This window comes from Lissotriton vulgaris, unplaced genomic scaffold (genome assembly GCF_964263255.1).
Source record: "Lissotriton vulgaris unplaced genomic scaffold, aLisVul1.2 SCAFFOLD_638, whole genome shotgun sequence".
NCBI classification, from domain to species: Eukaryota; Metazoa; Chordata; class Amphibia; order Caudata; family Salamandridae; genus Lissotriton; species Lissotriton vulgaris.
In genome coordinates, this window is record NW_028249064.1 from 908,800 (window position 1) to 924,393 (window position 15,594).

At 41.3% G+C, this 15,594-nt stretch overlaps 1 protein-coding gene across 1 annotated transcript in view; it reads right to left on the reverse strand.

Moving 5' to 3' along the window:
- HOOK2 (hook microtubule tethering protein 2) overlaps positions 1 to 15,594 on the reverse strand; it is a 247,428-nt gene that overhangs the window by 168,217 nt on the left and 63,617 nt on the right. The window contains exons 9-10 of the mRNA XM_086950246.1: positions 1,338 to 1,478; positions 62 to 263 (exon numbers count right to left, since the gene is read on the reverse strand). Of these exons, the coding sequence (XP_086806372.1) occupies positions 62 to 263; positions 1,338 to 1,478 (343 nt within the window). The remainder of the gene's footprint in view (positions 1 to 61; positions 264 to 1,337; positions 1,479 to 15,594) is intronic.

Sequence of the window (15,594 nt, forward strand, 5' to 3'; positions counted from 1 at the left end):
TAGGATCCACACAGTTCTTCCCCATTCACCTGCACCACTTACTCCAAGACCAATTTCTCACCTGTCTTTTGTGAGTCTCCAGCTGATTTCGTACAGCATTGGCCTTCCGCAGTTCCTCCTCCAGTTCGCATGTCCTTTGCATGTACACAGTATTACGCTCCTCCAGCAGCTTCACTTGCCGTCGCAGATCTCCAAGGTCCTCTAGCCTCTTCTTGTAGGAATCCACCATGGCCTCCAGCTTGCTCACCTTATCAGAGGAGTGGCTGCAGTAGAGAGGTAAGATGGAAAATTTAACACACAAACTTTATCTCAATTACCTTTTATCATTAGTAGCACACTACATAATTTGGTTAGGTCACACTTAATATTTAACATAGACAACTTTACTCTACAGATATTTCAGCACACAGACTGAGCTCTACAGCAGCTTATCTCATCCTTATCTTTTTTTGGAGTGCTTCCTAAGATCTTCTAAGAATTAGGATTGCTATGCCTGGAGTACAAGAGTCACTCATCTTACCCTTTCCCCAAATAAGTCCATCTTCCTTTTTAAGTGCCACACCCTCCTACGCCTATAGAGGACACGTTTTGGCACAGCTTTCATGTCTACTTATGCTATGCACAGCTCCAAGCACTGCAGCAAAATGTCAGGACAGATACACTGCTCGCAGATCTTTACCATATGACTCCTGGTGTATAGAGGGGCTTCCCACAATCAGTTCCTGAACTTAAAATTAACAGTAATTTCACCTCTCATTGTTCGGTCTTCCCCAAAAGCTTGTGTTCATTAAAAGTCTCCTAGAAGATGTACCCCCCCCCCCCCCCCCCAAGAGAATGCTTTGACCACAAGCTCTACCAACACATGCAATTTATCACAAGTATGTTTGTTATCCTGGATATTCCTAATCAGGCTCGTAAGGCACCTTGCCAGAGGTACCTATACCAAAAACGGCCCTTATCCTCATACAAGTCCCATGACCCTACCATAAACCACCCCCATCCCATCCTTGGCTTAGTGTCATGTTATAACAAGACTATTCCTCAGAACTTAGAGTCATGGAAGGTGTATGGATACTTAGTGAAAAATACATTCCTGTCCTAACAAAAAACATAAAAAATCTTTTACCATATATAATTCCCACTACTTGTTTGAAAGAACTGCATACTCCAATGCAGTAGCAGACTTCTTTTTAAATGTGCATTTTAACTAAGGACCTACTGTGCTCTATATCGCATCTTCAAGTTTGTCCACTACTTACTCTAATGTCTGAGCTTTAATCGCCAGATGTTCTGCACTAGATGTCCACAGCTCTACAAGCTGAACACTCTTTACTTACCGCATGATATCCATTTCATCCTTGAGGGACTGTGCTTCCTCTGCCAGGCTGGTCAGATCCTCGTTTCGACGCTGGAGTTCTAGGACCTCCCGCTCAAGCTCGTCACACCGAATGCGGTAGTCGTCCTTGCCGCTCTCCAACCTACAGGAAAAATAATAGTGGCATGATCACCAAAACTAAAAGGTGTTGGTGCTGAACTTGAAGATTGCAAAATCATAGCAGTAATTATGGGAGGGCAGTAGGGTTGTCTCCAGACAAACAGAAAGGCTTGTGATCTGGATGTACACCCTGGTGACAGAGTGTGGTGAGTGAAGGGAACAGGAGAGTTCTGCAATACCCATTAGGGACACAAAATCACAACATTCACTTAGAAAGAAAAAGAAATTGTTAACTGGTCGATGGACTACATTTCAAAGAAAAAAGCTCCTAATAGTTCACTATAGTTTATAAATCTGCATAATGCACGACATTAAGCGACTCAAAAACACATTTGTATACAGAGCTGGCGCTAGCCATTTGTGTGCACATTAAACTATTCTCTTCAATGCGACCAGTGAGCTGGTAATGTTCCTGTGGCTACAGGTCAGCACTCAAAGACTTTAGTTCTGAGGTACCAACGTACCATACTAGAAAAGCCATCTGCAAGTGAAAATGTGCTCAGAGGAAACATTCACTGTAAACTAGGCCTGTAGGAGAATACTAAAAGATGTTAAAAAAAATAAAAAAGGGGGGGGGGGGCCTTCAGTATTCCTCCCACTCCTCACAAATGGACCGCTTCAGCTCACCACATGCAAAAGAGAATATATGCACACATGTAAGAGAAGATGCCACTACAGCCTGAAACTGAAAAAATGCAGTTGGAACTAATACATAACTTGTGGGCGAGAAGTTAAACTGCTTTGTTACCCTTTTCGTAATATATTTGGTTGACTTACGGCAGTGGGTTTCATTAAAAGGTGTTAAAGTTCACCCCTAAGCTGTTGCAAGTCCTGAAGAGTCCTACGGGAGCCATCCTCCCTGCGACACGTCTCGTATCTGAACCTTTAGCCTATTTGCCCTTTCAAAGGACACCGTATGGGAAATAAGCTTCCCGCAAAAAAAAAAATCCTTCACAGGTATCCCATAGAGTAGCTGGGAGGCATCCCCTGTATCGTTTTCAGAAAAGTAGTGCTTAAGGGTGTCTTTGATACGGTCACAGAGAACTGGGAGAAAAAAGTAGACATGGGTCAAGGTATAAGGACCAGATTCTTTTGTTGTCGAAAGGCCGAGTACACCCTAAGTACGGTCAAGAAGAACCGAATATTTATCCGCAAGTTGCAAGAGATGTGCAAAAAGGGCCTGGACATGGGACTCTAGTTACGATGGAGAAATAAAGGCAGCAAAGCCCCGAATGTGCATATTAGTGCGTCTAGACCGGTTCTCAAGATCATCAAGCTTGTCCTGCAAAGCGAAGTGTCCCTGTTCCAGCTTTTCAATGCGGGTCATCCCGTCCATGTTATCTAGAGTGGACTCCACCACCGCCTCCTCTACTGTGGTCAATCGTACCTCTGTCTACTGCAATGAGTGGTCAAGATCAGTTATGGCTCTAGTGAGATCCTGGTGAAGGGACGAAAGATCCTTATAAATTCGGTAAGCAGGAGTTTGATATCCTCCTTGGTCGCTGGGGTGTGAGAGTCAAGACCCTCTTGTAAACCCGAGACCTGGGAGGAAGGTTCACTGTCCACCGATCGTATGGAGTCGGTCTTCTGAATCATATCGGAGACCAATGACAAGCATTGGGATTTAGCTTTGGACACCGCCATGGTGAGACAGGCGGAGAAAGTGAAATGGAGAGGGCCCTCGTCTCACACACCCAGCAAGAGGTCAAACATGTACCCAAAGGCAATGTACAAGTCTGTCAGGTGGCCCACAGAGCGTTTGCAGGCATTAAAGAGTAGCTGCTAGAGGGAAGCAAAATAAGTTCAGTGAAGGGCCAGCACATTTTTTTAAGTGGCAGAATAGAGGGTTCTGGCTAGAAAAAGGTAGCACACACCCTCGGATGTGGCCATCTCAGTGGAAGAATAGCTGCTAGGGCTAGCCCATTGACTACTTGCACTTACACCACTAATGGCCTTAAATGTAGGATTTAAGGAGCACCCTTGGTACTAGAAACTCAGATCTGCTAGAATTGCAATCATGGACAAAGAAGAGACCTGTGAATGCCACTTCAGGACTCGCACAAAGCCAAGGTGCGATAATCTGCACCAGCGGCAACCACCATGCAACTGCACAACCACGACTCATCCTTGACAAGATTGCCTCCAAAAGGAAAGAGGAATCTCTCTGCAAGCCAATGCCAACACCAGAACTCCCTTAGACTAGAAGTACTAGTCCCCTGCAGCCTTATCGCACTCCAGGACCCAAAGAATCACTGGCCATCTGGCCCACCGAAGGAATCACCCGAAAGTAAATGATCTAGCGCATTGGGGGAAACATAGTCCTGACCTCCAGCAAGTTCCAGGCAGCCACTGTTTTCCCCTGTACTTCAGGACATCAAAGTAACTAAAAGTTGTGCTTGCCTACCAAGGCTTGTTGGTGGCCAGTCAGGCTCTTTGTTCAGCGCTGTACCTAGAGGGAACCCCAGCACATTTAACCCGCCACCTCAGTGGCCTCGTTGTCAAGTTTTTACTTCCCTTTCCTCACCAGCACCGTCAAAGCAGCAAAATCAGCTCTCAACAGGTTAAATTCAATTGACTGTTGGAGCCTGGTCCTGTGAGCCACATTACCTTACTCCCTAAGAGGTTTCATCCCAACTCAAACTGCAAGTGACAGAGGGTCACTTGTGTGTTTTCCCATTGTCCGCAATGTTATCTTTTTGCAAGAGTTAAACACACTGATTTATTTTTCCTTTAAAATTTCTTAACTCTAGTTATACTCAGATTGTCTTTGTTTAGGGGTCTTAAATTATATAAACATCTGCTCTATTCTTATACATTAGTGTTGAATTTCTTTTGAGCCATGTCAACAACTTATCATCCATTTTGAAACACTGAAATGCTTAACACATGTTTATCTAGTAGAGCCTGACTGCTTTGTGCCACACTACCAGGACTGAGCTCGGGGGATTCAGCAGTGTGACTCCAAAGAACCTATTTAGGGTAACACAAATGTATAATGAAGCCTAACTACCCTCAATGCATTATACCCCAATATCCTACAGTGTACAAAAGATAATGTGTGAAAATCTAGTTTCAAGTATTGTATTGTATTGTATTTGCATTTATATAGCTTTTACTACCCCTGACGAGGCGTCAAAGCGCTTTTTCGGCGAGTAGCACGCTACTCCGGGACCCATACAGCCATACAGCATTAGTGTTGAATTAGTATAGTGAAACATGCAAGTACATTTTAAGTGATAGAAAGGTTAGTCAGTTATTTGGATTTGGAATGATAGCAGAAGTATAGAGGAGGACAAAGGTTTGTATTTATATAGCGCTTGTTGACGCACGCTATTCAAGAAGACTACAAAGCATTAGTGGTGAATGAATATGGTGAAATATGAAGTAATTTCAGTGGTGGATATTAGTAAGTTACTTGGAGTGAGAAGGATAGCGGAGGGATAAAAAGGAAGAAAGATTTGCATTCATATAGCACTTGTTACCCCTGATGGGTGTTGAATCGCTTTTCTGGTGAGTAGCACACCACTCCGGAACCCATAAAGGATTACTGTTGAAAATTAGTATAGTAAAAAAAAATATGAAGTAATTTGAGTAGTGGATATGTTATTCAGTTATTTGGGTAGTATATTGATGCACTACCACATGATTCAAGTATTTATTTCTCCCATGCATGGATTTGGTGGATGGGATGTGGCCCGGGTCTGGAAAGTATCCACTGTCACCACTCCCCAGGCTTTCCTAAAATGACACAGATTGGTTAAGCTGGGAAGCCAGAATTTATCACAATCTTTACTTTCTACAAATCAGCCACTAAATTGGTTTCTATTGGTCTCATTTGTACATAAAATGCTAATGCTTTGTTTTTTTAAACTTTGTGCACAAGGTTAAAGAGCGGCATCCTGAAGCACATGAAAGCTCAACTCTTATTGGGCTTGAGGTTCCAAGAGGGCCTTGAGCTGAACCAGAGCCCAGCATCTGGCTTGAGCTTTAATGCCTCATCCACCTCTATTTTGTTATTGATGCAGTGCTCTTTCACAACCCACTTTGTAGAAACTGGACCGACACTGTGGAAAGTCTAAGAGAGTGCAAATAGTGGACTATTTTTCAAATGTAACTTTTATTTGTTCTTCTGATAAAATGGCTCGTGTGGAAACAAGAGTCCAACTTGCATGATCTAATCTGACTAACATGCAGACAAATAGCACTGTGTTTGTGATTATCCCTCTGTAAAATATTAAAATAGTGCTGTAAGAAATGGGTGGTTTCCACTGCGTTAACAGCCTCTGTTGTTGCAATGTCAGCAATACTTTTCAGTTTACATTTCACATGTTTTACTTCATCTTGTATTCCCTAGGAGAACTTGTTTTTTCCACATGTGTTGCTGTACTTTAATGCAACGTGAAGCTCTTATTTAGTGCATACTATGAACGGAGTGCCTTCTAGGTTTCTGGGTGTTTTCAGCTTGTGGGTGGATGCTGATCACTGGGCACAATTGAGAGATTTGTAATGGAGGCTGAATGCAATGCGAGTTTCTCACAGTGCATGTCAGTAACTGGTGGTGCTCACACCAAATTGGTGTTGCTCACACTACATGATCATCTAATCCTTGGCCTCTCTGTAAGGCACATAGGGCAATTGTCAATTAAGTGTCTATAGTAATTTCCTTTTAACCGCATCGCTGCGGCGGTTATTTTTGCGCTACGCTGCTTTTTTGTAAAAGCCGCGTTCGATGACTAGCTGAGCTCGTCATCAGCATCGAAGGGGTTAATGTGAAAGAATAACAGACAGACTCAAGGAATGACACAGAAACCCTGTCTGAGAGTTTCAGACTTTTATACTTCGGGTACTTGTGAGTGGTAAAAGAAAGGGTATTCTGTTAACAGGACAAGAGTGCATCATCTGCTCACGTTGATTAGAGCTCTTTGGTTAGTGAAAACCAGCCACTTAAAGGGGTATGATGCAAAATCCATGAAAGAGGGCCTAACTAATTTTCTGTTAAATTTTGATGGACAACAATATTAGCTTTAGGGTTAAGTGTGCTCTTTCTTTCTCATTATATTGGAATACCCATATGCTGTGTAGAAGCATGGCACCTTAAACCAAAATCCATTTTAAAGACAAACGAGCTCTACTGAAATCTGAATTTAATTGACAGGCAAGAGGGTCAAATTCTGCCACGGCTCTGCCAAGGCTCATTCAACCCTTCATCTATTCAAGGTTGATAAAATGACCACCACTGAATTCGACAATTTTAAGAGATGTTGATAACAGATCAATGAACATGTAAAACAATGGTAGTAAGTAACATAGCAAACTAAGACAGTTTTTTTTTACTGTATCCTTAAGATTTAGCACAACCACACAGAATTGATCTGAATGGAGAACTAGTTGGCCACAAGTTTTCCAATTGTTCATTTTGAACGATTTTACAATTAACTGAGTTCTTGCATCATTGTCGTCCTGGCTTTTTAATATAAATATTAATGGACTCACCTCCTAGTTACAACGCACTCAAATAAGTACCTCACTCACTACAATTTCACTCCCAGGGGGCTTTTTACCCTTCTGAATGGCATGCATTTGAGAAAAGTTCATGCTTCCATGGTGAATTGGTGCACAAGGGCTTGGCAGCAGAGGCTCTTCACTGTAACGTGTTTTGATTTGCTTGGATCCTATGAAAATCTTTATTTCCATCACACTTCCGAATTACGTGCTTTACCAACTGCTAATATATTTTGAAATCTTTGCACAGGTCTTTTACAAGCTATTTAAATGTGTGTTAGAAGAGAAACACACATCCTACAGCCTTTCATATATCACACGGCATGTGCAACAGCATGACTGTCACACAGTTCACTTTACAAAATCCTCTAACTGCAGTCGAATAATGAAAAGTAAAACACAAATATCCACGATTAAATGAGTAACAATTTCTAAGCAGACAAACTGACATTTGATCTCGGTCTTTGAACCACAGCAAATATAAGATAACAAAAGGATTTAATGCATCTTTATTGCTCGGCCGCTTTCTGAACGAAATGAGCACCTGTTGGTCCCTTTCCCGAATATGCCAGTAGGCCCCAAAAGTAGCTTGCACTGATAAAAATTTGACTCGCCATTGAGAGTGGGCAAGCAGATTTGTCGAGGCCCACTCATTTTGATGGTCAATAGAGTACCCAGTCACTCTGGCTACATATTTATTCTTTATAATGAAAGACAAACAATACCCATTGCATATAAATCCTCAGAGGAGGAAAGATATGCTCCAATACATAAAATATGCACTGCAATGCAGACTGTAATGATCAAACAGTGACCCAAGCACAGGTAAAGAAACCAACTACTGTAGCACCATACCATCCTTGGAGGCGGCTACTGAAGGAACGATTTCAAACTCATGTGCATTCCACATTTGTTGTTTGTAATCAGCTGCGAGTCAGGCAAGGACTGATGTAGAACTGGAGTAGGATTTGCATCAAAGGCACAATAGTTCTTACCATATTCACAGGTAATTGCTGAACACCTTGGAAGAGGCACAAAGCAGCTGAACTCTTTGGCTGGAGCAGCAGTGCAAAGGAAATTTGAGGGTTCCGAATAAGCTCCGACCTTAATCGTATCAGATTCATAGTTCAGTGTAGAGGGATACAATGTGGACTTAACCCTTTCCATGCTCATGACGAGCTCAGCTCGTCATGATGCACGGTTGAGCTGTGCTGATGACGAGCTGAGCTCGTCATGATTTATGGACTTTAGCAATTTCCAGCATAGGAAGGGAAAACTGCTAGCAGCCAAGGTGTTAAAGCACTCCGAGCCCAACAAATACAAACACCCACGTGGAAAGATGATACAAGTTAAACAGCCCTGGATTCGTGTAGCTGTCCTCAGGCAACAGCTGTCATTGGTAGATGTCCAGCACATGCTGGCACACCAGAGTGACAGGAGTTCAGTTTAAAAGCAATTCTGTCTCGGATGAGCCTGCAACATCTACAGTACAGGTGCAGGTTTGCAAAGCAATGATTTGGCCAAAAACAAGGATGAATGTGGACATACACTAAGCAGTCCAATCATCACATCATAAGAAGCGCAATGCCTTTCTATCAAGATGTGGTCCCTACTGTAAGCATACCTCAAGTATGAGAACGCTATATACCAAACGAGTCTAACCAATTAAACTTAAGCCTCTCATGAAGTCATAGGCTTTGTGAATGCTGGGGTTACTGCAGCAATACGCATTCTACAAGAGCGTTACTGGTGGCTGCTGTTGCAAAGACAAACTAAATGATATGTACTACAATGTGAGATTTGTCAAAATATAAAACATTCTACAACTGTTAGACTCCCACCAACTCCATTAAAGGAAGCAGTCCATATACCTTCTAGTGTACGCTGATCATGTCTGCCTGTTTAAATCAGCACACTGGTAAATATACTAGTAGTAGTGGAGGCATGCTTACGATTCATGTGGGTATGGCTCTAATGCCAGGGTAAAGCTTGCCCAATCTTGTTAAGCTAGGCAGCCATAGGTGGAGTTGATATATTTCTGTCTCATCAAGTACCAGCCAGTGACATTACCCTAGGCAACTGCTAAGGTGGGAGAAAATCTCCAGTTCTCTCATGCCTTTAGAACTAGTTAAAATGGGAGTTTCAAGAGAGTTACCAGTACATTACAACAACGCTCGACTACAAGGGTCTTAGACAATGTTGGGGCATGGGGTTAGAACAGTTATGTATACAAAGAGCAACCACTTGCCTTACGAGATGCTGGATATACGTACCGGGCCTTCCAAAATGAGGGGATATCCATGATAAATCAGGTTTTACTCTCTTACAGGATTTTCAGCATATATAGGATAGTCTAAGTCAGACTGCAACTGCTACACTGTCTTGAATGTCTGGCTGGTTACCAAAGTTGATGAGCTTGTGGTAAAGCAATTGGGGTTTGGAGGAAGAGTTCAGTTAAGCCTATCAAATGTCTATACCATTGATGGGAACCAAAGGGACAAGAATGGCTATACAACCACAGTTACCTGGAAGAATGAAACTGGTGTCAGTCTATTCATATTGTGTAGCCCATCCTGTATAGTAGACCAGTGTCATTTCCAAAACCACTGATGACTGTGCATAAGGCAATCTGTTTGCAGACCGTGTCGCAGTTGAATTCCTCTCATAGAATTAAATTGCAATAATTCCAGAGCACAGATCAATCAACCAGTAAGCACTGAAAAAAAGTGTTGCTAATGTGACAACTGCACTACCTCTAAGATTTGAAAAGGAGTCGGATGAAAGACTTGCGTATGGTAATTGTGTTGTTCCTGCCGACTAGCATTTCTCTGCCTGCTCTGCAGAGTCTAATTAAGCAGCACTGCAGTTGTAGGTGGGGCAATCATCGCAGGGTAAAAAGTGGTGCTGAAAGCAAGTTGTGTTTGGCACGTAGCAAAATATCTGCAAATCAAAAATTTGAATTCGCCAGTAACTATCATTCTGAATATTCAAATACTGAATTATAAGACTATTCTTTGACATGACAATGTTGGAGAGTCTATCTTGTCAAATCAAAGACACTAACAAATAGCCTTCTTTACAAAATAAATAGATGAACTTTAAACAGAGTATGAAAGAACATAGGCAACCCCCCTGGACTTCTGTCTGCCTTACATTAACATCAATTACACTAAATCATTTGGTTGATATGGTGTTTTTTCGGTTAAGAACGGTGCATGGAGAATATGTCCCAAGTGAGGAGAATCCAGTTGCAACACTTAAAGAGCTAAACGACTGAAGTGAATTGGAGAAACCAGAGAGAAGGGGCAAAAAAGAGGAATAGCAGCCACCCCGCTGCAGGAAAGAATTAGATTATCAAATGTCAGGGCCAGCAGAGGCTGTCCAAGGTTCCACACACTTTTCATCCTGATTTAGATTACATTTTGCTTCCAAACCATCCTCAAGTGAATGGGACTGAGACAATGAAATATTCGCATTGGGAATTAAAGACGTGTTTCAATATACAACACTGATCCGCATTTCACTGTAAAACAATCACAAGCAGATGTCCTGCTGATGGAGCAGATTTAATCTGCAGTCAGGCATTGTTTTATTTTTTTGTGCTTCAGACAGACTGCATTTAAATTGCCACGCACCTTTTGGTGCAAGTTAAAACCATGGCACATGAAAAATATGAAAGTGAGGCCAATTCAGTCTGACATGCTTTTTCTGAATTAACATGTGTTTTTGCAATGTAGAGAAAAGTGGCCTTTTTAGCTTTGAAGATTAATAGAATATGTTTCTCTCTTCCCAGCTCATCCCATGCAATCTACATTCACTATTTCTGTCTTAAGAGACTTTGACTTGTTGCATATTTTGATAAACATTTTCAGTTAATAACACCTTTTTATAATGTGTGTGTATTAGTATGAAGTTGGGAAACATAATGGGCTGATTCACATGACATTAATATTATCTTTTTGTTTGTTTTACTTTCGGGCCTACCATTAAATGGCTGCCTGTGAAACCAGCACTATGGCTTCCTTTGAAAGAGAAGAGAGCATGCGCAGACTGTGGCAGCTTGACTCAAACTGCGGAAGGGGTCAAGGACAGCTTGAACTATACATTCTTGTGATTGTGCCAATGTACCAGTTTGATAAAGTATCCGTCCTCCTGCTGCGCTTTGACAGGAAGGAAGGAAACTATAGACACATTTTCCCAAGTAAATGTTGCAAATGTTTATAAATGTATTATTCATGTATGCGTCTTTTGTTACAACTAATAAGGTCAGGGTTTTTGAATGCGTCAGGGTGATGAAAACTCATGCCATCATGACTGGCCAATCAGTACAGGTTTTCCTGAAAGATGTTACATCTTTGTGTAGTCTGCCAAAATTTTGTGTATAAAACTGACCTCTCCGGAGGAGGGGCTGGCTTTTCAGCTCAGCTGGCTTCTAGGCTCATTAGGGGGGTGTGTGAGCTCTTGAAGAGAAGGAACAGATTAGGCCAGACAGCCTATGGGTTAGGTACGAGAACGTCCCGGGAGATTGCTGAAGGGGAGGTGCGTCCGAGGAGAGTCAGGGGGAGGTTTCTTGCTTCCACGTCATATCTTGGCACTGCAGGCGCATTCCTTTGAGGTCTGGTGAAGGAGGGGCTATCTCACTCCCTGCTTGCTCTTTAGACACAGACAGACAGAGAGTGCAGCTGATTAAATAGAATTAGATGCTAAACTATAAGTGTATGCTTTGACTAATTAATTAGGTCTGAAATGATTTATTTGTCTTATGCATTTATTTCTGTTTATGGGAGATTTTTGCAAACTATTTGATTATTGATTAGCCTTGCAAGACTATTTTTTTAGAAACTCTTTAAGAATTTTGAATGACATTTTGCGCCACATTCCTATATGTAATGCTTATATGCAGACTGTAATATGTTCTGTATTAATGCTATTTTTCCTGTTTTCCAAATTCTGTAACCTGATTGATATTTTACTAATGAATAAAGGGTCAGAGAAAAATTAACTTTTGACTAGAAAATAAAACCCTTTAAAATAATCAACAACTCTTTATTGGCTTACAATAATAGTTGTATTTTGACTGTTCATCTTTATTTAAAATCTCCTGAAGGTAATACATGGTGTGAAGGGCCCAACACCTTTTGAGCGGTAAATTAGAGGTAGCATGAGGGTTTTGCATTGAGAAATTACCAGAAGAAATTACCGCTCCATCACTGCTACATCAAATATGCTGACTAATACCTACATATAAAAATGCAACAAGAAATTTACATTGACAGTAACAGGGAGTAAGCCAGAGTCTGCCGCAAATATCTACCATTGTAAATCTCAATTGAAATACTATAATGATGCTGATGTACAGACTGCACAAAACTCACGTATGTGTTTGTTTCTAGGCACCAAGAAATCTATTCATTTGAATTATAAGTTGAATATATTCAGAAAGGTTATTCGTTTTAGAATGTAACAATACCAAAAAATCAGCACTGGGTAACAAAATGGTGGCTGATTCAAGGGTCAGATGGTTTGCTTCAACAATGTAATTTTCCGGACTGATCTTTTTGAATGACACTATTCAACAGATAGTGTGCATATTTTGCTGGTGTTAATTAAAAACACCTTTAATCAAATTTGTGAAACACGTAGATGCATTGCATGAAAAATAAAAATGTATAGCCAACCTAAATGTCCAAAACAACAGTAAAGAATGAAATAGGATTTAACTGCATTAACAGCATTGGCTATAATGCATAAATCTAGCTATGAACGAGAATAGTTACACACTATAAATGCGGATTTCAAAAACTGAGGTGGCATAGAGGTCCATTTAACCTAGTTACTCAATATGACATTAAGTATCTACAATTTGAGAGATCATTAAAAGATGCTAAGCAAGTGAGATTCAAATATAATTTAATTTTAGTTCAGGAGTTTGAATTATTACTGTATGCTCCTTATGAAAATATTGCATGTTTAATACCTAGACTTCTTACAATGCCAATGAATGTATTACAATTTGAAGGTTTCATTAGGAAAGACACTGGATGGTACACACAACGAGTGAACTCATTCCTTAAGTAGGTTTTTGAAATCCTGCACTCAATGCATTGGTTACCTAAAGAACAATCAGTATTTATGGATGCAAAACACTGGTCGAACTGTTTGGAAACTTCACTCATGTTAACAAATATTTTTTTTGATGAATGCAGCACAACTACAGTTAAACTGTTTGTAAAGATATCACCAAATGGAGATTTCTGAAATTCATATATACTGCAAGATTCCAAGAAAACTGTTCTTCGCTTAAATGGTTCACGTATTTAGTTACTTGAGTGAGTCAACAATATTTTTGTTATAAATTATACCTGCCAACACAAAAAGTGATAATTAACTTAGTTGGCCAAATATTAAGAATCTTTTTTTATGACTAGCATAACCTCAGTGATGTTGAAACAAGATTTAGTATTCAAATAAGTTAGTGATTACTATGAAGCTGAAACTGCACATACAGCAAGTAGAATAGCGCCATTGTCGACTTGCGTGGCGACATTCAAGATGGCAGCCTGAGCTCGGAGCTCCGCACTACTTTGGGAGATCGCCTGAGTTTTGTTTGCAGTTCCAGCGCAGTTTTCTGGGTCAAATGGGGAGTTCTACGAAGGGGAACTCCCACCTGATTATGCAGCTATGTTTTGGAACCCCTTTTCAATGCTGGTGAGGTGAACCTTCATGGGATGCATTTCCTTACTTCACAGCTGACATTTCCTCTCCTTTCCTGACTGGATTTTTCTCCTTTCAGCTGCATTAAGGACATAAGGTACGGTTATTTTACATTTGCCTTTGTAGCCTGCACACTTATATCAAATGTTGCTCCAACTGCTTTTTTGGGGCATTTTTCTTACCACTGGTGCTTTTCTTTTCTCTTTTTATATTTATTAAAAGAGAGCGCAAGCTTAATTATTTATTTCTAACGCTGGCTGGAGTGCCAGTAACCTCCTATGTTCATAGGCAGATCCAAACACCTGTTACATTCCCAGAGCAACTTCTTCATCCATTTAGTCTTCAAAATTAAACTCTCCTTCCTCCACTAATAAAAGACTCGAACAAGATCCACCCTCCCCCACCGAAGCCTGCATCACCTGTTCCCAGACTCGGTCCTAGCGGAAATTCGCGCTTTACGCCAATTTATAGAGGAAACCAATACACGCCTACAGGTATTGGACACTACATGGTGTACGAGTGATTCTAGGCTCTCTTTTCGGTGGAACAGCACGTCAGCGACCTTCAAGATTCTACTACAAAAATCGCATCTCTGAAGAGGGAGGTGATCCTCTTGAAAAGGTATGCTGAGGATTTGGAGAACAGAAATAGGCACAATAATTTGCGTCTACATGGTCTTCCTGAAGGCATTGAGGGAGATGACCCTGTGACCTTTTTCATTTCCTTTCTTCCAAAGCTCTTGGACCTTCAGACTTCAACCTCTCTAAATATCCAGCGTGCTCACAGGTTGGGTCCTCGCCCCTCTTCTCAATCTGCCCCCTCAAGATACCGTAGCATGATTATTCTTTTCTTACAATTTACAGACATTTTGCAAGTCCTAAATGCTGCCAAACTTGAGAAACATTTAACTTTGTCAGGTTCGAAGGAGTTTTAGTCTCAAGATGCATCTACAGCAACAGCTAAATGACGAAGATAATTTTTAGATGTCAGACCAGCCTTACATTCCTTGACGGCCCGCTACGGTTTGTTTCATCCTTCCTTAGGCGGTTGTATCACAATTTCAGGCAGGCAAATGTGGTCAATTTTAGTCCTGATGATGATCCTGTATAATTAGAGCATAAGGATCGAAACGTTGACTGATATAGTGCTTTCACAACCCAACCATTGTGTTTTACTTTCGTTGTGCCTAGCGCTGTCTGGCATACACTTTAATTTAAGAATCAAAAGTGGCCAGCACTGCTCTTTTTTTGCCTGTGAAATCCTTTTTCTAATTGTTCTTATTATTCTCCCTTACGTGTCGTGTGTCCTTCATGAGAAAGGTACAGGACTGTGCCTAAAACCATTTATACAAGTGTGTATTTATTGTGTTTAATAAATACCCTGTCCGGCTGGACAGAAGACAAATATAGCTTCCTATCATGGCCTATATTTCATTCTCGTTTTTAAATTTTGATAAGCTAAGGACCCTTGTCTTCTAAAGCATAATTCCCCATGGTCCTCAGCCAACTGTTTGGGTTCCCTTGTTATATTAAGAAACCAATCCTTCAGCCGACACCCAGTGCTGTATAAAGGTTTTACCCAAGGCCTGGGGGTTGCTTTTGGCACGTTTTTGCACTAGTACTCTTGTGTATATTTCCTCTCCTGCGCAAGTACCAAGAGGAGGAAGACCCTTTGGCGGACATGCCTTGGGGGGGGGGACGCCTTTTATGAGGCGGTTGACACCTATTTACAAGGCGGTGGATCAAGCCATATCTTCTTTAGAGGACAGGCTTTCCCACCAGATTCCACAGGTGTTCGAACGTCTAGAACGTAGAGTGGCTTCCCCCTCGCAAGCTCCATTCAAGACAGTTTGGGTCCCCCCCGCCCCTGCTAAGCGCCCTCGT